The 23717-nt window shown below is 45.0% G+C and overlaps 1 protein-coding gene across 1 annotated transcript in view; it reads left to right on the forward strand.

Annotated features, from left to right (window-relative positions):
- KATNAL2 (katanin catalytic subunit A1 like 2) overlaps window positions 1-23717 on the forward strand; it is a 43034-nt gene continuing 19317 nt past the window's right edge. Inside the window, exons 1-8 of the mRNA XM_069881003.1 lie at window positions 1-57; window positions 12666-12736; window positions 14642-14808; window positions 17299-17341; window positions 17750-17873; window positions 21092-21187; window positions 21704-21802; window positions 22972-23049. Of these exons, the coding sequence (XP_069737104.1) occupies window positions 16-57; window positions 12666-12736; window positions 14642-14808; window positions 17299-17341; window positions 17750-17873; window positions 21092-21187; window positions 21704-21802; window positions 22972-23049 (720 nt within the window). The 5' untranslated portion in view covers window positions 1-15. The remainder of the gene's footprint in view (window positions 58-12665; window positions 12737-14641; window positions 14809-17298; window positions 17342-17749; window positions 17874-21091; window positions 21188-21703; window positions 21803-22971; window positions 23050-23717) is intronic.

Below are 23717 nucleotides of genomic sequence, written 5' to 3' on the forward strand. Positions count from 1 at the left end.
CCCCGAGCCGCCGCCATGGAGCTGGCGCCGCGGGCCGCGCGGCTCACGCGGGAGGCGGTGAGGGCAGCGCCGCGGGACATGGCGGCCGCCGCGTTGCCGTGGAAACGGCACCGGGGCGCAGGCGCCGGCATGGCGGGGGGTGGGGGGTGGGGGTGCTGGGGAAGATGGGCCTGGCTCTCGCCGGGAGGGTGCTGACCTCAGCCCCTCCTTCTCCGTTCTCTTCCCTTCCCCCCCCTTCTCCTCCTCCTTTCTCCGCCTTCTCCTCCTCCTTTCCCCCCTTTCTCCTCCTCCTTTCCCCCCTTTCTCCTCCTCCTTTCCCCCCTTCTCCTCCTCCTTTCGCCCCCTTTCTCCTCCTCCTCTCCCCCCGCTTCTCCTCCTCCTTTCCCCCCGCTTCTCCTCCTCCTTTCCCCCCCGTTCTCCTCCTCCTTTCCCTCCCCTTCTCCTCCTCCTTTCCCCCCCCTTCTCCTCCTCCTTTTCCCCCCCTTCTCCTCCTCCTTTTCCCCCCCTTCTCCTCCTCCTTTTCCCCCCCTTCTCCTCCTCCTTTCCCCCCTTTCTCCTCCTCCTTTCCCCCTTCTCTTCCTCCTTTCCCCGCCTTCTCCTCCTCCTTTCCCCCCTTTCTCCTCCTCCTTTCCCCCTTCTCCTCCTCCTTTCCCCCCTTCTCCTCCTCCTTTCGCCCCCCCTTCTCCTCCTCCTTTCGCCCCCCCTTCTCTTCCTCCTTTCGCCCCCTCTTCTCCTCCTCCTTTCCCCCCCCTTCTCTTTCTTCTTCCCCCTTTGTCTCCCCCCCCACCTTTTTCTCTTCCACCTTTGTCTCCTGCTCCTTAGCTCCCTCCTAGAATCACAGAATGGTCTAGGTTGAAAGGGACCATGAAGGTCATGACATCAGGAATCCACTGTCCGACTTCTGCAGAAGGGATGTTGTTCCCATTTTAAGAACTATATATGAACAGAATCAGCATGTTTCGTCCATGGAAGGAAAGACCAGAATTGGTTACCTGGGGAGGTTGTGGCTGCCCCATTCCTGGAGGGGTTCAAGGCCAGGCTGGATGGGGCTTGGAGCCCCTGATCCGGTGGCAGGTGTCCCTGCACGTGGCAGGGGGTTGGAACTGGATGATTTTGCAGGTGCCTTCCAATGCAAACCATGATTCTATGAATACTATAAATACTCACTTTCCAGTTCAGTATTAAACACCGTTTCTTTAAGTGGGAATCAGGTGTTTGTTAAACTATTCTAAATTAGACAACATTTCTTACCCAGACAAGATTTTCTGAATTGCCTCTCCATCTGCTGACAATGGTAGATGCCGAGATGTTGAAAAAGGTGGTTTCTGCATTCTGTGGCAACAGCCTTTGTAAGCAAAGTTTTTCCCTTATGCACAAACAATAGTGTTGAAGAAATTAATTCACTCTCTAAAGAAATACGATCCAAATGTTTGAATAATCCCTCCTACCCTACTATCAATCAGGTAAAAATGCTAAAATATAAAGAAGGTTATAGAATTACAGAATGGTTTGGGTTCGAAGGTAGCTTTAAAGATTCCGTCTGTTCCAAACCCCTGCAGTGAGCAGAGACATCTTCAATTCAGTCAGATGTTTCAGAGCCCCATCAACGCTGACCTGGAATGTTGGTCATTCACCACCTCTCTGGGCAACCTGTGCAAGTGTTTTCACTGCCCTCAGCGTAAATAGTTTCTTTGCTGTATTTAGTCTGAGTGTTCCTTTTTTTTGTTTAAAACCATCATGCCTTGTCCTGCAGTTGCAGGCCTTGCTAGAAGGTTTTTCCCCATCTTTCTTCTAATCCTCTTTAGTGTTGAAAGGCTGCAATAAGGTCTCCCCAGAGCCTTCTCCAAAACAAACAACCCCAAGTCTCTCAGCCTCTTTTCATAGGGGAGTTGTTCAGTCCTTTCATCATTTTTGTGGCATCCTCTGGACCTGCTCCAAGAGATCTGTGTCCTTCCTGTGCTGAGAGCATCAGTTGGACACAAGACGCTAGGTAGGGTCTCAGCAGAGGGGCAGAATCCCCTCCCTTGCCCTGCTGGCCACGCTGCTTTGGATGCAGCCCAGGACACGGTTGGTTTCTGGGCTGTGAGCGCATATTGCCAGCTCAAGTCCAGCTTCTCATCCACCAGCACCCCCAGCTAAGTCAGGGCTTACAGTCCCAGCATGCCTCCATCCCACAGATGGGTTTTGCTCCAGGAAGCCCACAAGCAGCAGGATTTTGCTGTATTTCTGTTATTTTGCTTCCATCTGCTGGTCAAACTCAACCCGAGTAAGACGAGGGCTGTGCTGCAGGATTGCCTTTCCCACAGAGGTGTCGGATGCTGTGCATGCATGCAGAGATCCCTGTGCAAATCACTGTGTCTGAGCAGGACAGGATTGCTCCCCCTTTGGGAGGGGGTCTAAGACCACGTTTTAGATTGTGTCAGCCTCTTAGATTAATAGATTCTATATTTACCTAGGAATGGAACCCTCTAGGTGAGTCGTGTTCGGAACGCTTAAGTGGATTGACATGGCAGCCACTGAGAATGGTGCCCTAAGGTGTGGAAATGGTGCTAATGTGAAGAAGGAAGATGGGAGAAAAAGGAGTCTAATTTTGAACCTCAGCAATGGCAATTTAGGTGGCCCTGGCCCCAAAGATTGTTTTGGCTACTAAATGCAGAAACATTTGAGCAGCCTGATCTAGTGGAAATTGTCCCTGCCTGTGGCAAGGGGAGTGGAACTGGATGAGCTTTAAGGTCCCTCCCAGCCTAAACCACTCTAAGATTTGTGGGAACAAGATCACGAGGTCAAGGACTCCTGCCCCCCTGAGCCGTACCACAGGGTTTTGGGTCAGTTTGCTTTGTAAGCCGAGCTCTCTGCGGCCATTTAGCAGGTTGCATGTGAAGGTTAGAGTTTATCTTTTAGGTAAAGTGCAGGGGAGGTGTTCCTATTCTGGAACACCAGTGGGTGCTGGCTCTGCTCTTGGCTGTTGGCTCTGGGTTTGTGCCTGGAGGCTGGTGGAAGGTCCAGGTGCTGCCCAGCACTGTGTCCTTGCAGCTTCTGTAAATCTGACAGGGGCCAGGACGAGAGGGAATGGCCTCAAGCTCCGCCAGGGGAGGTTTAGGCTAGACGTTAGGAAAAAATTTTTCACAGCAAGGGTTGTTGGGCACTGGCAGAGGCTGCCCAGGGAGGGGGTTGAGTCACCTTCCCTGGAGGGGTTTAAGGCACGGGTGGACGAGGTGCTAAGGGACATGGTTTAGTGTTTGGTAAGAATGGTTGGACTCGATGATCTGGTGGGTCTTTTCCAACCTGGTGATTCTGTGATTCTGTGATTCTGCAGAGGGTCAGAAGTTTGGAGCCTGCTTTGTTTAAGCCGCTCAGTGACTCAGGAATAACCTGAAGATGCCAAGAGGTTTTTTTTAATTCTATCTCTAAGGTTCTTGACCTCTCCAGAGGAAGTGTTATGCTTCGTTTCTGTTACCTGAATTCCAGTGTTTCAATGCAGGATCTAAAAGTTAGGTGGCTACATCTTTTATTTGTAGCAATAAATAATTACTGGAATTCCTGGTTCCCCAGTTCTGCCCTAACCTGTATTGCATTTTTCCATTAATCTCTTCTACAGAATGGTGATCATTATTTCCTACCCATATGGAGAAAAGTGTTTAAAAAATAAATTCCTATATAAATACAAACTATTTACATATATATTCACTAGCAGGTCCAGGGAGGTTATTCTCCATCTGTACTCATAGAATCATAGAATAACCAGGTTGGAAGAGACCCACCGGATCATTGAGTCCAACCATTCCTATCAAACACTAAACCATGCCCCTTAGCACCTTGTCCACCCGTGCCTTAAACCCCTCCAGGGAAGGTGACTCAACCACCTCCCTGGGCAGCCTGTTCCAGTGCCCAATGACCCTTTCTGTGAAGAATTTTTTCCTAATGTCCAGCCTAAACCTCCCCTGGCAGAGCTTGAGGCCATTCCCTCTTGTCCTGTCCCCTGTCACTTGGGAGAAGAGGCCAGCACCCTCCTCTCTACAACCTCCTTTCAGGTAGTTGTAGAGAGGAATGAGGTCTCCCCTCAGCCTCCTCTTCTCCAGGCTAAACACCCACAGCTCTCTCAGCCGCTCCTCATAAGGCCTGTTCTCCAGCCTCAGCACTGGTGAGACCGCTCCTTGAATCCTGTGTTCAGTTCTGGGCCCCTCACCACAAGAAGGATGTTGAGGCTCTGGAGCGAGTCCAGAGAAGAGCAACAAAGCTGGTGAGGGGGCTGGAGAACAGGCCTTGTGAGGAACGGCTGAGAGAGCTGGGGGTGTTTAGCCTGGAGAAGAGGAGGCTGAGGGGAGACCTCATTGCTCTCTACAACTACCTGAAAGGAGGTTGTGGAGAGGAGGGTGCTGGCCTCTTCTCCCAAGGGACAGGGGACAGGACAAGAGGGAATGGCCTCAAGCTCCGCCAGGGGAGGTTTAGGCTGGACATTGGGAAAAAATTTTTCACAGAAAGGGTCATTGGGCACTGGAACAGGCTGCCCAGGGAGGTGGTTGATTCACCTTCCCTGGAGGGGTTTAAGGCACGGGTGGACAAGGTTCTGAGGGACATGGTTTAGTGTTTGATAGGAACGGTTGGACTCGATGATCCGGTAGGTCTCTTCCAACCTGTTTATTCTATGATTCTGTGATTCTACCCGGTGTAGTCTTACATTCAAAGAAATTTGCTTTGTGAGGCATTTCACTGGTTTTGATTGTTAAATATTACCTGTTTGTTCTGTAAATCACTCTTGAGTAGCAGTATTATTGTAAACTGAAGTAGCACTTTGCAGCTTCATACAAGTGAGTGGGAGAGTTAATGCTTATTAATTAATTTATAAATTCATCATCCTTAATGTGTGTTGCTTAATAGTTCCTCATACTTTGTGTCCATTCATTTTTGTGTATTTCTAGCACATATCACTTCAAATTAGTGAAGTCTTGGCAGTGTAACACCTGGCTTTGGTTATGTTCCTGTTAAAAGCAGGAGACCTCCCCTGCAGAACCATGTTCGGTTCTGGAGTCCTCAGCACAGGAAGGACATGGAAAGCAAGTCCAGAGGAGGCCATGAATATGGTCCAAGCGCTGGAGCAGCTCACCTGTGAGGACATGCTGAGAGAGTTGGGGTTGTTCAGCCTGGAGAAGAGAAGGCTCTGGGGAGACATTAGAGCAGCTTTGCAGTACAGAAAGGGGCTCCAGGGAAGCTGAGGAGAGGGTCTTGATCAGGCAGTGCAGGGATGGGACAAGGGGGGATGGTTTTAAGCTGAAAGAGGGGAGATTGATATGAGATCTTAGGAAGAAATGTTCTTCTGTGAGGGTGGAGAGGCAGTGGCACAGACTGCCCAGAGCAGTGGTGGCTGCCCCATCCCTGGAGATGTTCAAGGCCAGGTTGGATGGGGCTTGGAGCCCCTGATCCAGTGGGAGGTGTCCCTGCCCGTGGCGGGGGATGGAACTGGATGATCTTTGAGGTCCCTTCCAACCCAAACCATTCCATGGTTCTCTTGGTTCTTGAGATGTGTGAATGGCCCATAACATCAGAGCATGAATTAGTGAAAGAAGGTGTGTAGCTGTATCACGCTGGGGGCAGAAATTGAAAGGTTTCTGTTTTCAGTGCACCGAACTCAAGTTGCAAATTGTGTTTAGATTTTAAACGTAACGCCTCTCAAATGCAACCTAGTGTTAATACAGGGACAGCTACAGCTTCTGTGGTGAAGTCATGTCTTTAATCATGAAAGTGGCTTGTAATCCTTCTTTAGAAACTTTGCCAACTCTATTGTTTTCAGCAGGCTTGTAATTTGGATGAGAGAAGAGAGTTAAGAAGCGCCTTTTCTTTGTGCTGGGAAATTCTATTCAATGTCAGCCAAGTTGTACATTGTTTAAAACTCAACATTTCCCTTCCTTGCTTGTGTTTCTCAAAACATACTGACAGTAGGCCAAACAATAATGGAACATCAGCCTTCTAAGAAGCCTGGCAAGGCTGCAAGCTTAACATGCAAAGGGTTAGGTGAAGGGGAAAGGTGTGGGGGTAAGGGGTGGTAGAGGGAGAAAACTGGGCCAGCTCATCATCCCTCAGCTACTCTTTCTGTCCTAGAACATAGTGCCAGCTTCATCTTGAGGAACTCCACGCTTGGCAGCTGTGGAGGGGAAAGGAAAAAGAGGAAGGGGATGCTGCATGTGTATCATGATAAGGTCTTCCCTTGTGTGACTGCAGAGCTGACCATGTGCCTCTTGTCTGAATTCCTGATCGCAGACCCCTCTGAACTAATGGGCTGCCTAAGCTGGATGTACGATAGAAGGGCACAAAATCACAGCAGAGTTCTTATTTCCAAGATTCCCTGGCTTCTTTCTTCATTCTACCGAGTGTCTTAATGCAGAAATGTAGGGTCAAACGACAATGAAACATTCGACGGTTGAATTAATCTTTTGGTAGGCCCATTGGTTTGATGGTATTGCACAAGAGACTGTTGCTTTATAATGTAAATGCATTTTAGTAAAACGTATGTGTAGTGGTTAAGGCATGGACCCTGTCAATGAGGCAACAAACGAGATCACCTTTATTGAGAGGATGCAAACCTTATATAGTGTTTCTTTATCCAGTCAGCAGCTACCCCAGTGAATTCCCACCTGTGAGAAACCCGCAGTTACAGCGATAGAGTGCAACCCACCATATACCACAGATGTGCCCTTTATCTTCACGTTTTCCATCTAATGCATTCTTTTCTTACTGACTCACGGGTTAGTAAAGATTCCAGGGTGTCAGCAAGCTAGCAAGCATGAGAACACCGGCCATTTGCTCTGTGCATTGGCTGCTTGTCCCAGCATACGTGCAACAGGGGAATCTTTCATGCCCGCAGGTATGGAAATGACTAAATGAACGATTGCATTTAAAGATGCACAGCTCTAACGGAGTTTAATTTTAAATAGCTGCAAAGAAAGGAATGTGTACCACTCTTTTGTTAAGCTAGAAATAAATAAAATACTCCGTAAGTGCTGGAGCTAATTAGTTAAGTGCTCAACTATTTAGTTTTTAAAACAAGATCACGCTTAAGTGCCTTAAGCTTTTATTAATTGCATGGACCCCAAAATCCTCTATAGTAATTGAAAATTTAATTACATGCATTTTTTTGTTCTTTTAAGAATGGAAGCTTATTAAACTTTGAACACTTAAACATCTATTGAAATACCAGTGGCTATAAACAACATGCAATTCTAAATACTAATTAAACAGGAAGGCTAAATCACTGTAAAGCTAAACTGAATTTTAAGTAAATTCACCCTCGCAAGTGCTCCTATTTATTTCACGCCATCTAAGATTTACCGTTTCTTCTCTAAACACAGCAGAAGCCCTGGGCAGCATTAGTGTCTGTCTGTAGTGTGGCAGGCGCCTTGTTTGCAAGAGGGGTCAGTCCCTGGGGAATAAACAGGAGTTCAGGAAAAGATACCAGGGTTGTCCAGGAGCTGTTTAAGTGGAGAGTTAAAGCTACTGGCAGCACTTGGGCACAGAGGTTCATTTACCTCTTGGAAAGGGTTCATTGTAGAGTAGGACTGGTATAAGGGAGGGAGTCATGGCTTTGTGGGGCTGGCCAGGAAAGCAGTGGTCTGTGCATGATTGGCTTTATTACGCTCCACTATCAAGCTGGAGAGGTGAGTCTGTGAGAACCTCATGAGGTTCAACAAGGCCAAGCACAGGGTCCTGCACATGGGTCAGGGCAGTCCGTGGTTTCAGTAGAGGCTGGGGTACAACCTGTTTGAGAGCAGACCTGCAGAGAAGGACTTGGGGTGCTGGGGGATGAGAAGCTCGATCTGACCCAGCACTTGCAGCCCAGAAGCCAACTGTGTCCTGGGCTGCATCCAAAGCAGCGTGGCCAGCAGGGTGAGGGAGGGGATTCTGCCCCTCTATATTCTCCTCTTGCAAGACCTCACCTGGAGTACTGCGTCCAGTTCTGGAATCCCCAGTGTAACAAGGATGTGGAGCTGTTGTAACAGGTCCAGATAAGGCTACAAAGATGAGCTGGAAGATGAGCTGGAGCAGCTCCCACACGAGGACAGGCTGAGAGAGTTGGGGTTGTTCAGCCTAGAGAAGAGAAGGCTCTGAGGAGACCTTAGAGCAGCTTCTAGTACCTGAAGGGGCTCCAGGAAAGCCAGAGAGGGTCTTTTTACAAGGGCATGGGAGTGATAGGACAAGGGGGGAATAGCATAAAACTGGAAGAGGGAAGATTTAGATCAGGCATCACAAAGAAATTCTTCACGCTGAAGGTGGTGAGGAACTGGCACAGGTTTCCCAGGGGAGTTGAACACCTCCCTGGAAGTGTTCAAGGCCAGGATGGATGGAACTTTGAGTAACCCAATCCAGTGGGAGATGTTCCTGCTTATGGAAGGGGTTGGAACTGGATGGGCTTTAAGGTCCCTTCCAACCCCAAACATTCTATGTTAGTGTGATTCTATGACATGTTGAAAGGTACTTAACTTTTCTTTCTTTTACGGAAAGTTCACAGAACTGGTACCAGAGATACCGATACCTCTGTTCTGTTTTTCACATCCAATCTAACGCACGTCTTTGTCAGTTGATCAACTAATTAATAGCTTAATTCTGTTTCTTTGGACAGATGTCTTGACTTCTCAAAATTTACCATTGCTATTCGTATTCTCGTTAACACAAGATAAAGACAGAATGAATTTCTCAGTCTAAACTGTCTTCTGACTTTAAATTAAGGCTCTTTTTGGATGTAAAGTTTCACTTTCAGTTCTGCTTGTTCAGCACAAGAAGAAGAATAACTCTGTTAAGGCTGAAGTGGGTTGCTCATACGCAGACACAATGCTGTCCTGTACTGCCCAAAGCGAGTCCCTGCCTGGAGATGCTGCCTGTATTGCTATTTATACTATTTATACTAGAACTTCAAATGTCTCTAGGAGTAATAGAAGTAAACTGGAGGGGTTAACAGCAGCAGAAAGCACACCAGAATACAATCCCTCTCCAGACACTGGCTGTAAGCCCTGACAGTTTATCAGGCAGATGTGGTTCTTCTCTCATCAGGGTGTTGCTGCAAATACTCAAACATGAAACGCTTGATGTGTTTGTGTTCTGTGGCAGCTGTGTTATCTTTACGTGTTTAAAAATTCAGAGGTAGCTGTCATCTTCCTTTTTCATTTGTGGGCTAATGCAACAGTTAATTCTTCTCAGCATAGAATAGCAGGAGCCGTTGCACTTAGAAGAACATACGGGTAGGTCTCTCTGCAAGCAATGACTCCATCTTCCTCTTGTACCTTCAACCCTGTTTCCAAAGTTTCAGATCATCCAAGAGAAATGGTAAAAGTTCTACAATTAAAAATCTATTTTCCGAACATCAGCATCTCAAAAGAATCAGAAGGAAAAGATGACTTAGGCCCAGGGTGTCAGTATTTTCTCTTTGCTCCTAAGTTCTCAGAATTGGTTCATTTCTTCTTGGAGCACCTCTCAGTAAGTGACCTGCTTCATTTGAGAATTAGAGATTTACCAAGCAGTTACACAGCACTCTTCCATTCTAAAGTGGTCTAGAAAAATCATCGTTGTACCACCACTGAAAGGCAAACAGTGGTGTAGCTTCCTGACGGGCTTATAAACACAAAGTCTACTTAACTTCATCCAGACAATAAAAAGTGTAAAGGCTAGGTGCAGGGCATTGGTTCTTCCTTTTCCCCCATCCAGTTTGATTAATAGAATTGCTTCGTTGGAAAAGACTTTGAGATCATCTAGTCCAACCATACCTGTCCACTACTAAATCAGATCCCTAAGCACCTCATCCACCTGTCTTTTAAACTTCTCCAGGGACGGGGACTCCACCACCTCCCTGAGCAGCCTCTGCCAGCGCCTGAGAATCCTTTTGGTGAAGAATTTTTTTCCTGATGTCTAATCTGAACCTGCCCTGGTTCTTTCCTCTAGAAAGATTCCGCCAATCTTTTTATCGATATGTGAAATACAAACACAGTTTCACCCCACAAGAAAGGTTAATAAAAGCACATCCCATCCCTTTCCAAGTTGTGTCACTAGATGGCCCCACGTCTGAAGCAGACGTCCCAGAAAATACCTTTTTCCTGTTCTACCCCATACTTTTTACAGGTTGGCAAACTTACAGAGGGGTGTTAGTTTTAAAATAAAACAGTAGTTGATCGTGCTGTCTAAAGGTGTAAATCAGCAGCAGGCTGCTGTGTGATGCAGGCTGCAGTGTACCGAGCAGATGGCCCTAACCTTTCAGAGGGAACGTGTGCTGAAGAGGGAGGTTGGCTTTGCAGCATGTTGCGCCACCCTAAAGCTCCTTTGCCTGTAGGAATAAGTGAGCCTTCAGTATCTGCAGTTTGTTATAGAATTGTAGAATCATTAAGGTTGCAAAAGGCTTCTAGGATCATCCAGTCCAACCATCAGCCCACTGTGCTGACTAAACCAGGTCCCAAAGTGCCACAGCTACACACTTCTTGTACACCTCCAGTGGTGGAGTCTGCACCGCTTCCCAGGGCAGCTTCTTCCAGTACTTCACTACTCTTTCAGTGAAGGATTTTTTTCCTAATATATGGTGTAAATCTACCCTGCACCACTTGAGGCCATTTCCTCTCATCCTGTGGCTTGTTACTTGGAGGAAGAGATCGGCAGTCAGCTCACCACAACCTCCTTTCAGACAGCTGTAGAGAGCAATAAGGTCTCCTCTCAGCCTCCTTTTCTCCAGGCTAAACAGCCCTAGATCCCTCAGCCACTTCCATAGCCCCTGGGCTCCAGACCCTTCTCCAGCTCTGTTCCCCTCTCCAGACGTGCTCCAGCCCCGCAATGTCTTTCTTGTTGTGAGGGCCCCAGAACTGAACCCAGGATTCAAGGTGTGGCTTTACCAGTGCCAAGTCCAGGGAGATGATTCCTTCCTTCATCCTGCTGGCCACACCGTGGCTGATCCAAGCCAGGATGCTCTTGTCCTTCTTGGTCACCTTGGCACACTGCTGGCTCGTGTTCAGCTACTATGGAATGATGCTTCTCTCCAAGAGACCAGGAAGGACAGGATAATTCTATCTCCCTTTGCATATTCCTTTTACACATCTTGTGGGACTTATAAAACTTGGTCAGTAGTAATTCTTTGGCTTGTTCGTGTGCCAGCCGGTGGCAGAGAGCAGCAGGAGTCATTGCCACAGACACTGGGGCTCTGTTCCCAGAATGAAGAGGACAAGGGTTTGTGATTTCATCTCCTGCAGGTCCCTGACACTTGGGCTAGGCTTTGCCTCAGGGATGGATGCAGGCAGTGTTCATTTGGGGTAGCAGGGAAAGAAACTAGGTGTGGAATCGGGAGTCTGTATATGCGTGGGAAGAAGCTGCCCAGGGAGGTGATTTAGTCCCCATCCCTGCAGGTGTTGCACTTGGGAACGTGGTCTAGTAGCAGATTTAGCAGGGCTGGATCAATGGTTGAACTTGACAATCTTAAAGGTCTTTTCCAACTGAAACATCTTGTGATTCTGTAATTACTGTGCAAGATCATCAGGAATACGCATGGGTTGTGCAAGCAGCACAGCTGCTGGTTTGCTCCACATGCTCTAGCACCATCCAGAAAGTAAGTGCCAGTCTTTCATGTTCACACTAGGTTCTCATAAATCATGCTGAATGTCAGCATCTCAAAAGAAGAAGGAAATAATCTATTTGCCTAGATGTGCAATTAGCCATATCTACTTTTCCCGTGGTTCAAGCTTGACATCCCTATGAAGCAGGCCAGAGTTGATACGCTGATTTCTAGAGCTTACCTTGCAGCAACTTTTGTTATGACCCTAAAATCTTGGGGGGTTTCTGCTGGCACTCAGCACGTATGGTGTGTTACATCAAAGTAAGACTCTGTTCCAGTATCTGTTGCCAGTGTCCCTTTTGCTATACTCAGTATTGGACTGTGTGCTCCCCCAGCTTCACTGAGTGTTGGCAAAGATGTTTTATGCTGCCTTCTTTTATCGCTGAATCATTTGTGAATAACTTCGGGTTCTCCAAATGTGTAAAGAAATCCGTGGGGTTGATTCCACATTGAAATACATGCATGTTGGGACCTGACTTCGATCATTTGTGTGTTAGAATTGGGCAAGTCTGTTGTTATCCCAAACTACTATTTCTTGGGGTAGTCTGTATTTCACTTGTGTTTACATATCAAGGTCCATGAATTGTGAGGAGCCAACAATGTACTGCTGGTCTTTGTAGCGTGGTTATGCAGCTCCCAGACCTTTTCTCCACTCCCTCTTCTCCAAGCTCTCAGAAAATGATTTTCTAGTTCCTGGAGGGAGGGGGACAGCATGCTGGAGCAGAAGATTTCTTTGTACAGTCCTTGGAGGTGCTGTGCATGAGGTCTGCAAAAGTCCTACCCTGAAATTCACAGCAGCCAGAACATGCTGGCAATCCATAACCATCGTAAGGGAATAGTAAGTTATTTTTTTCAACCTCAAAGTAATTTTCTCTTCTCTGGGAAAAGATTTCTACCCCTGCAGTAGCCCTGATAATGTGTAAGAAAAATCACATTTAAAACCACTTTACTTCTGTTTATTAACAGTGAGTTGTTTTACAGTTCTTACATGCTGTTGTCTTAATTTGTTTGTTTCCACAGGCTATATTTAGATGCTGTTTACAGCAATAAAGAGAATATTACATTTGATCTAGAGTTCTATCTTAATTCACAGGATGAGATGCGAACAGAAGCTCGTCGAAAAAACCTCCTCATTCTAATTTTGCATTATTTAATGGAGGAAGGGTATGTTCTTTAAATAACAGTGCTCTAAATTTGTAGGTTTTGTGAGTCTGACTTTCTGTAGTGTGTCCTTCCATCCCCTGCTGGGTGGATGGACAGCATGGCTCTTTGGTTTGATTTAAGAAAGAGTTAAACTTCTGTTACCTATCTTGACAGTTTACTTTGCTAAATTGTTTCAGTTTCTGGAATAAAAATATCTTATAAAAATTATATAATTAAATAAGTTTCCTGGGGGAATTGACTGATGTTGTGAAGCCACTTTCCATGATATTTAAAAAGTCATGGCAGTCTGAAGAAGTCTCTGGTGACTGAAAGAAGGGCAGAATTGTTCCCATTTTTAAGAAGGGTAGAAAAGAGAACCCTGGGAACTAGTGAACTGTCAGCCTCATCTCTGTGCCCAGGAAGATCATGGAACAGATCCTCCTAGGAGCTCTGCTAAAGCCCATGGAGGATGGGAAGGTTATTAGAGGCAGCCAGCACAGCCTCACCAGGGGCAAATCCTGTATGACCAACTTATTGGCCTTCTATGATGGGTTGCCGCATCAGTGGACATGGGAAAAGCAATGAATATGATCTGGACTTTTGTAAAGCCTTTGACACGATCCCCCACAGCATCCTTCTCTCTAAATTGGGGAGATACAGACTTGATGGGTAGACTGTTCAGTGGATAAGGAACTGGTTGGATGGTCGCATTCAGAGAGTAGGGGTCAATGGCTCAAAGTCCAGGTGTAGATCCATGACTAGTGGTGTCCCTCAGGGGTCTGTACTGGGACCAGTGCTGTTCAGTATCTTCATCAATGATACTGACAGCTAGATTGAGTGCACCCTCAGCAAGTTTGCAGATGACACTGAGCTGAGTAGGGCAGTTGCCACACCAGAAGGACGGGATGTCATCCAGAGGGACCTGGACAGGCTGGAGAATTGGACTGTGAGAGCCTCATGAGGTTCAACAGGACCAAGTGCAAGGTCCTGCACCTGGGTCGGGGTTCAGTACAAAATGGGGGATGACATGATTAGGAGCAGCCCTGGAGAGGACTTGTGGGTAGCAATCACTGAGAAGCTTGATCTGAAATGGCAATGTGCACTCGAAGCCCAGAAACCAGCCATGTCCTGTGCTGCACCCAAAGCAGTGTGTCCAGCTGGGGGAAGGAGGGAATTCTGCCCCTCTACTCTGCTCTTGTCCCCACCTGAAGCTCTGTGTCCAGTTCTGGAATCCTCAACATAAGAAGGATATGGAACTGTTGGAATGAGTCCAGAGGAGGCTACAAAGATGATCCAAGGGCTGGAGCACCTCTGCTCTGAGGACAGGCTGAGAGAGTTGGGTTGTTTAACTTGGAGAAGAAATGGGTACAGGGAGACATAAGAGCAGCTTTCAGTACCTGAAGAGGCTCCTGGAAAGCTGGGGAGGGACTTTCTACAAAGGCATGGAGTGACAGGACGAGGGGAAATGGCTTTAAATTGGAAGAGGAAGATTTAGATTGGACATCAGGAAGAAATTCTTCACCATGAGGTTGGGGAGGCCCTGGACCGGGTTGCCCAGAGAAGTCGTGACTGCCTCATCCCTGGAGGTGTTCAGGGCCAGGTTGGATGGGAATTTGAGCAGCCTGATCCCATGGGAGGTGTCCCTGCCCGTGGCGAGGGAGTTGGAATTGGATGATATTTAAGGTCCCTTCCAACTCAAATAATTCTATGATTCTATGATTCCATGAATTTACAAATACGTTACAGTAATCAGCAAAGGGTTTTTAAATATTGTTTATACTTTTATAATGAATAGAGTTGTGAACAAATTAAAAATACCATATAGTTAATGATGCCATTGCGTGCTTTCTCTCTCAAAAATCAGAATAAGATAATAACCCTCAGATTTTTTGATCTTTGTTTTGGTTTGTTTTTTTTTATTACCAGGTATATGGATGCTGCAAATGCTTTGGAACAAGAGACAAAATTAAATTTACGAGGCTTTGAAGTTTGTGACAACATTGATCTTGAGACAATTTTGATGGAATATGAAAGCTATTACTTCGTAAAATTCCAAAAGTATCCTAAAATTACCAAAAAGATCCTGGACACTGGTATGTGGCTGTTTTCCAGATGTAAAAGTTTTGTTTCTCAGAGCCTGAAATGCTTGTAATCATGAGATATAATCACTTTCCTTCTAATGTATGTCTGTGTTTGATGCTTGAACTCTCTCACAGTTACAGAGCTAGAGCTCTAGCACATAGGACAGAAGAATTGAGAGATGAGGCTTTGAGCCCTTCTGCTCTTTCTTCTCTCTTCATGCAGAGGAACAAAAAGGTGATGATTTTCTGTCTTTGAAAAACTGCTTTGATATTGGAAAATGCCATATAAGCGCAGAGCTTTATAGCATAAATATATTCCCTTTCTTCTTAGGGGGGAGAACATTAAGTCTGTTCTATTTCGGATTTAATTTCTAAATTAAAATAAACCACTTAAATGAAATACTATAGTTTAGCTCATCCAAGCTAGTGCTTAAAACTTTATCATCACCACTAGTCTCATTAACATTTTGCACATTTTCATATACTAAACAAATAATAGGTTTATTTTCTCCAAAGAACTTAAATTCTGAGGATAGATGTGTGATACAGAGTAAGGCAAACAGGAATATGAGCATTTTGTCATGACCCTGGGAGCCTGAATGCTTTTGTGCTTGAGCACAACATGTAACTTACAGAAACCATAAGAACAATGGGAATCAGTTGTAAGAGCTTGGAGGGTATGGAAAACTACCTGTTTGTCTTGTAAGAAAAATATTATCATCAGTGAAGCGGAACATCTCTGAGCAGCGACTTTGAAATCACAGGTAATGTCACCTAGCTGCACAGGTGAAATTATTTTAAATGGTACTAAATCTACAAGTCATCATTACATTCCCAGTGATGTAAAAGATTAGTACTAGCTGGACACAAGCAGCATCTGCATGAAAGAGAGATTTACAGCCAGAACCTGTGATCGGTATTAATGCAAAGAGGAGCAGTCCTGCAGGACAAAGCCAAAGCGATCTTATAGAATCATAGAATTGCTTGGTTGAAAAAGACCTTTGAGGGTGTTGAGTCCAACTGTTTCTGTCTGCTGCTAAACCAGATCCCTGAGCGCCTTGTCTGCCTGTATTTTAAATCCCTCCAAGGATTTAAAAGTGACTCAACCACCTCCCTGGGCAGCCTCTGAAGAAATTTTTCCTGATGTCTAATCTGAACCTGCCCTGGCACAGCTTAAGACCATTCCCTCTTGTCCAATCATTTGTTACCTGGCAGAAGAGACCAACACCCACCTCATTACAATCTCCTTTCAGGTAGTTGTAGACAGTGATAAGGTCTCCCCTCAGCCTCCTTTTCTCCTGGCTAAACAATCCTGGTTCCCTCAGCCGCCTCTCACAGAGCTTGTTCTCCACCCCCTTCACCAGCTTTATTGCCTAATTTGTTATGAATCAAGAAGGAAAATCTGTTACAAAGCCTTTGTCACATCATACTTTGTCAAACTGGGTGGTAGCCAAGGCTTGGTGGGTGATCCAAGTGAACAATTCCCAGAAAGCCACTCTTGGGCACGTACAAACTCTTACTACCCACTTTTGAGTCAGTAAAACTAGTCACAGAGCACACAGCTATTACCCAAGCCCAGTATTACAGCTGTGCTGCAGGAATGCATCATAGTGTCATAGAATCATGGAATGGTTTGGCTTGGACCTTAAAGCACATCCACTTCCACTCTTCGGCCACGGGCAGGGACACGTCCCACTGGATCAGGGGCTCCAAGCCCCATCCAACCTGGCCTTGGGCACCTCCAGGGATGGGGCAGCCACCACTGCTCTGGGCAACCTGGGCCAGGGGCTCCCCACCTTTACCCTGAAGAATTTCTTCCTAATATCTAATCTAAATCTTTCCCTTTCCAATTTATAGCCATTACCCCTTCTCCTATCGCTCCATACCCTTGTAAAAAAGTCCCTTCACAGCTTTCTTGTAGGCCCACTTCAGGTACTGCAAGGCCTTTTCCTGAAGCTTATGCAGCTTCCAATCTCCCTGTGTCTCTCCAGAAAAACTTCTATCTGGTTCTTTTTGACCTGCCTTAAATTGTGTCCATGGTCAGACTGTGGTACGCACAGGGCAAAGGAAATTATTAGTGAGGTGCTCCTTCCTGCTAAATGATCTGTAATGCTCTCAGCAAGTTCCACAGAATCAACTCCTTTTCATTCTGGATTACAGTTCACTTTGCTTAGATGTACCTGCAGGATTACAGGTTTCTTCCCTGGGCTCTGCTCCCCCCGAGTACCTTATGTTAAAATCTAAGCAAAAAACCCAAAGACTGAGTGACCCTAAAATTTAACAAGCCCGAAGCCAAACTGTTCTCTCCAATATCAGTTTGTCTTCAAAACATTTTTGCAAGCTTCTAGTGCTTATAATCATGCTGTTCCTGATTATGCGTTGTTGTGTCAAAGGTTGTCAATGTGTGCTCAAAAAATATTTTTTTAGGAGAACGAAAAAATCAAATTGCCCTTTTTTATGGATCATTGATTATTTTCCATTTTAATATTAATTTCGATACAGCAGAAAATAAACAACAGCTGAGAACAGGAGGAAGACCAAGAAGGTAAGAGAGATGTGTGGGGATTTTTCTGGGCAGAAAATTTTCCTATAAAAGTAGTTTGTAGTGTGGTTAAACTAATGTTGTGGTACCATAGATACAGTAAAGCCTAGAGTCACATTGCTGCATGTGATGCATTTCTCCCTATCTGTTAAAGCAAAATAAAGACTTATTTCCCAATGGAGATGCTGACACTTTACAGAGTTTCTAGACTGTGGATAGATAGGGTGGTGTGTTTGAAAGCAGTAGGCATTGAACTTCATTATGATGGAATCTGTTGCCTTAACACCAGTGGAGGCAAAGTTAGCTCTGAACTGCTTTATTTGAAAACAATTCCTTTTAATCTTTTTATTATTTTGAAGGAGAAAAGAATTTGTGAACACCTTTCAAGATATTATTTTTTTTTAATTCTAGGACAGCAAGCTTTTCTCGGAATCTCCCAAGTCTCAAACATCAGACAGTGCAACGACCATTGTCAAAAACTTCACCTGGGAGTACAACAGAATTGAAATCATCCATGAAGGAGAGCCCCAAACAGGTTTAAAGGAGTTTTTTCTTGGCAGTATTAAGGTTGAAATTAATGTGGTTTTATTTTGAAAGGCTATCTATAGCAGGAGGCTGTCGACACAATTAATTATTGTGTAACAGATGGGTTTTACTAGTTATACAGCTTAAGGTTTATAGATGCAAGGCTTCAGGAGAATATGCTCTCTGTCTGTGAGCTGGGGAACAACTCACAGGCAAAGATTAATGGAAAAGGAGCCATACAAATCCAACCTATGCTGAAAACAAGCAGTGTTTTCCCGTTAACACCAGCGGATTCATCCTTTAGTGCCAGAAAGCAAGACAAACCAAGTAGAAAGTCTGGTGTGAGTTGTAAGCATCTTCACAGTGCTCCAAGGTGTTTGAGACGGGGGAGTCATTTGGCTCTATAATGTTCTGCTTTATGAGTCTCATTTTCTCAAGATCACTGTGGACTCTATTGCTATCCCATACAGAGGAGGGAGCAGGAACCGCAAGTTGGTGGGCACGGACAGTGTCAGTTATGGCTTTTGAGGAACTGGGTGAAGGAGAACCTCTTTTTTTTTTATGTCCTTGTCTATATTCCTGCATAGGAATGCATAGTCCATGTCCATATTCCTGCATCTCTGACCAGTTCTCACCCCTTTAAACATTTAGCTTTTGGATTTTACAGCAATAACTGCTGTGAAAGTGAACATCAAAGTCACGTATAATCCTAAAACGGCTCCCTATTTCTGAATCGACATGCTGTGCCATATACTTGCCTGTTGTTTCGTAGAATCATAGAATAGTTAGGGTTGGAAGGGACCTTAAAGATCATCTAGTTCCAACCCCAGTACAGACCCCTGAGGGACACCACTAGTCACATATCTCCATCTGGACTTCAAGCCATGGACCACTACTCTCTGAATATGACCATCCAAACCATTTCTTATCCACCGTACTGTCCACCCATCAAATCCATATCTCTCCAGTTTAGAGAGAAGGATGTTGTGGGGGACTGTGTCAAAGGCTTTACAGAAATCCAGATAGATCACATCTGTTGGCTTACCCGTGTCCACTGCTGCGGTCACCCCACCATAGAAAGCCACTAGGTTGGTCATACAGGACTTGACCCTAGTGACGGCATGCTAGCTGCCTCTAATTACCTCCCTGTCCTCCATGTGCTTTAGCAGAGCTTCTAGGAGGATCTGTTCCATGATCTTCATCGGCACAGAGGTGAGGCTGACAGTTTGCTAGTTCCCAAGGTTCTCTTTTCTACCCTTCTTAAAAATAGGAACAATTCTGCCCTTCTTTCAGTCACCAGGGACTTCTGAGTGCCATGACTTTTCAAATATCATGGAGAGTGGCTTGGCAAACACATCTGCCGGTTCCTTCAGGACTCTGGGATGCATCTCATCAGGTCCCATAGACTTATAAATGTTCAGGTTCCTCAGGTTCCTTATAAATGTTCAGGTGGTCACAAACCTGATCCTCCTCTACAGTGGGAGGGGGCTTATCCCCCTGGTCACCATCTTGCTGTCCCAGGAGGGGTGAGGAGAGCAGTTATCGGTGAAGACTGAGGCAAAAAAGTTGTTGATTACCTCAGCGTTCTTCTTGTCTGTTAATACAAGGTCACCATTCCCAACCATCAGTGGAGATATGTTCTCTTTGACCTTCCTCTTCTGATTGATGTATCTGTAGAAGCCCTTCTTGTTAGTCTTTACTTCTCTTGCCAAGTTCAGCTCCAGCTGTGCCTTGGCCTTCCTCACCTCATCCCTACACATCTGGGCAGCATCCCTATACACGTCCCAGGTTACCTGTCCCTGCTTGCACTGCCTGTGCAGTTCCTTCTTCTTTAGTTCAGCCAACAGGTCTCGACTCAGCTATGCCAGTCTCTTCCCTTCCCTGCCTGATTTTCTACATATGGGGACTGAGCACTCCTACGCTTTATGGAAAGCATCCGTGAATATTTTCCAGCTCTGTTCTGCTCCCTTGTCTCAGAGGATCACGTCCCAGGGGATCCTACCAAGTAATTCCTTGAAGAGCTGGAAGTCTGCTTTCCTGAAATTTAGTGTCCAAACTATATTCCTCACCTGTCCCATATCCCTCTGGACCTTGAACTACACCAGTGCAAGGTCACTGCAGCCCAGGCTGCCTCTGATCCTAATATCACTGATGAGTTTGCTTGTATTAGTGACCAAAAGGTCCAGTCTTTTATCTCCTCAGGTGGGGGTCTTTATCAGCTGGACTAAGAAATTATCCTCAATGTGCTCCAGGAGTCTCCTGGATTGCCTGCAGCTTGCTGTGCTACTTTTCCAGAATATGTCGGTGTGGTTGAGGTCCCCAAGTAGGATGAGAGCTTGCGAGTGTGAAGCCTCCTGTAGCTGGAGGAAAAAGACTTCATCAGCTGGTTCTCCTTGATCGGGTGATCTGTACCATACACCAACCACAAGGTTCCTGTTGGTTCTTCTGTCTTTAATTCTGCCTCACAAGCTCTCAACCTGTTCGTAGCTACTCTTCAATGACAGCTCTTCACATTCTATCCCTTTCCTGAGACAGAGAGCATCACCTTCACCCCTCCTTCCTGGTCTGTCCCTTCTGAACAGCCTGCAGCCATTTCCACTGTTCATAAAGTGTTTCTTCTCATAGCCGTGTAAAATGCAGATTTCTGCAACTTAAAATGGAAGCTCTGTGCATGAAACAACTGGAATGCTGCACTGTAGAGCCACGGCTTTCACTGCTGCTGCCACCAGTCAGATGCAGTCAGGTGAAGAAGGAGGAGCAGGCAGTGATGTTTTCTCTCTGGTGACCAATGATGAATCTGAGGGAATGGTAGAAGATGTGCCAGAAAGGTTTAGGTTGGATATTAGCAAAAGGTTCTTCAATATGAGGGTGGTGGAGCCCTGAAACAGCTCCCAGGGAAGCAGTCATCACACCAAGCCTGACAATATTCCAGAAGCGTTTGGCCAATGCTCTCAGAGACATAGTGTGAATGTTGAGGTGTCCTGTGCAGGGACAGGAGCTGGATTCGATGATCCTTGTGGGTCCCTTCAAACTCAGGACATTCTGTTATTCTAGGTCTAAACATGCAATGATGTTTGTCTGACAAATACAAGATTACTGCTGCACTTCCATGTAACAATACAGCTGATCTGGGCATGTATGAAGAGGTGGGATGGTACCTGGAATAGAATGAGATCTGCAACTCATCTACTTGTCAACGCATCTGTTTTAATATTAATTTTTCATTAGAAAAATGATGATGCAGTTACTCTGGAGCAGTCTGACTTCGGCTTAAGTGTCTCGGCAATCAACAAAAGCAGAGGAGACAGTGCTCACCCAAGAAGGGTTGGTGGAAGCCTACTGTGTGATTTGTGATAAAAACGTGTATGTAGAAAAAAACACATAAAAGTCTTTCACAAATACCAAATGTAAGCCTTTTGGTGTCTATTCTTAAATAAAATGTTGCTGTATAATTAGCTGAAGCATTGGTTTTATTATTTAGGGAATAGTTGTTTGCATTTGAGGCTCTGCTTGCATTAAGTAGTTTTTGAGACATTGTCAAGGAGGAAAAATATTTCTATTTTTAAAACCTAGCCATAATAGCTAAAATGAAAGATAAAATTCAAATTCCTGAATGATATGATGAGAGGCTCTGCAGGTAAATTGTTGCACTGACTGAGTTGTGCGTTCTTTTCCCACTGCTACCACAGGTTATGTGGTCAGTTTTTGCCATATTTAGGACTGTAAGTACAGTAAAGAAACTCATTGCTGTGAGGGCAAGCAAAATCTTGTCACAATACAGTTTTAACAGCAGAGCTATGGTAACAGTAAAGCCTGTCACAACATTATTTTCTCCTTTAGGGCCAAATAGTTGACTTCCATGGGACAATCCAGGATGCTTTCAAAGTATCATCAAATGGAATACCCTTGAATAGCCTTAATTATGATCCGGATCCATCAGTAAGTGTTTCTGTTTGTTTTTCCATGCAATGAATATGAACATCAGTTTTCTGTAACCATGACCAAAATAAAATAACTGCAACAATGTTGTCTTTGTTCCTAAGTGCTAAGAAAAAGGGCTTAGATTTCTGAGTGTTGTGTTTCCTTCTTGAATGGACAGTCTTACTTGATGCTGGTCTAATCTGTTGACGGTTGTTTACTCTTTGAACATGAAAATTGGCAACAAATGCAAATGATAGAATCACAGAAGCACAGAATGGTTTGGGTTGGAAAGGACCTTAAAGTCCATCCAGTTCCAACCCCTTGCCATGTGCAGGGACACCTCCCACTAGATCAGGGGCTCCAAGCCCCATCCAACCTGGCCTTGAACACCTCCAGGGATGCGGAAACCACCACTGCTCTGGGCAGCCTGGGCCAGGGCCAGCTCACCCTTGCAGGAAAACATTTCTTCCCAAGGTTTCATCTCAATCTCCCCTCTTTCACCTTAAAACCTTTCCCTACCTTATCCTGTCCCTGCACTCCCTGATCAAGAGCCCCTCCCCAGCTTTCCTGTAGCCCCTTTCAGTACTAGAAGGTGACCTAATGTGTCCTTGTGATTAATGATACCTTAAATATCATTAAATAAAAAAAAAATGATAGTTAATGATACCATATGATTAAAAAAAAAGAAAATATTTACTGAAACCCACAGAACTTCTGAGAGTGAAATTCTGGTTCCTTTTAATTCAGTATTCACTTCAGCTGAGGCAAGAACAGAGTTTAGACGATCAAGAGAAAGTTTTGGTGATCAGTCCTTGACACAAGCCATATTTTACGCAGTGCCAGTCTGCCTGGCAACTACTACACTTGAAGAGACTTTCCAGACAGAGAATGTGACTATGCAGTGACCCATAGTTATACTTTTCACTCTTCTTATCTACACAGAGTGTGTTTGGGACTATGTGCGCTGTAAGAGAGCTGCTCAGTTTTATTTTATATCGGGATTAGATTCTGTCAGATGAAGACTCACTGTAAATGTGGCTTACTTAAAAATCTTTATTGTTATGCATACTTTTGTAGCCTTAAAAGCTGATATTGTTATGATATATCAGCTCCTTTGAAACTATTTCATAGTTCATCTGTTTAAAAATAATTGAAGTCTGACAAGAACTTATATTTTTCTTTTTTAGGAACGATTATTGAAACCCCTTAGTGCTTTTATTGGAATGACTGGTGAGATGAGAGAACTTGCAACAGTTGTAAGCAAAGTAAGATCATATCTCTGTCTTTGTTGTATGGAGATCTTGGTTATCTTTGTCATCTGAGAAAGCTGTTTGTTTTCTTTTTCCTGTCACTGATAGTGCTTATTCTTGAATGTGCAAGCTATTTTTCTTATCGTGTGACTCCTAACAAGTAATTTTTTTATATGTAACCAAGTTTTTTTTTCTGATACACAATGGGAGGATGTAATCAAGACCATTCTTTTGTAATGGGGAACATGTAACCTAATCATGCTCTGGCCATGAGACTGTTACAGCTTTTCCCTTTGTTTTTATTGCTACAGAAAATGTACAATTCTTCACTGAAAAGAGAGACTTAAATATATTAGCTAATACCAGCTATTATCTAACGAGCTATCTAGCTGCAATCAAATGGTGGGAAAAGCCTTGATTCAGGTCTGTGGGTGCAGTTTCCATTCAAGGGCTGTGTTCAATGTGGATGATGTGTCAGTATCACAGCTATATCCCGACTCTGAGAGTATCTATGAGACAACATGTACCACATTGATTAGAGACTGATATTCCCACATTCTTTTCAGTACTGGTCCTGTGCCTTGCATTACAGAATCATAGAATTGTTATGGTTGGAAAAGACTTCTAAGATCATCAAGTTCAACCATAAACGCAATGCCATTGTGCCTACTAAACCATGTCCC

This window comes from Phaenicophaeus curvirostris, chromosome Z (genome assembly GCF_032191515.1).
Source record: "Phaenicophaeus curvirostris isolate KB17595 chromosome Z, BPBGC_Pcur_1.0, whole genome shotgun sequence".
Lineage (NCBI taxonomy): Eukaryota > Metazoa > Chordata > Aves > Cuculiformes > Cuculidae > Phaenicophaeus > Phaenicophaeus curvirostris.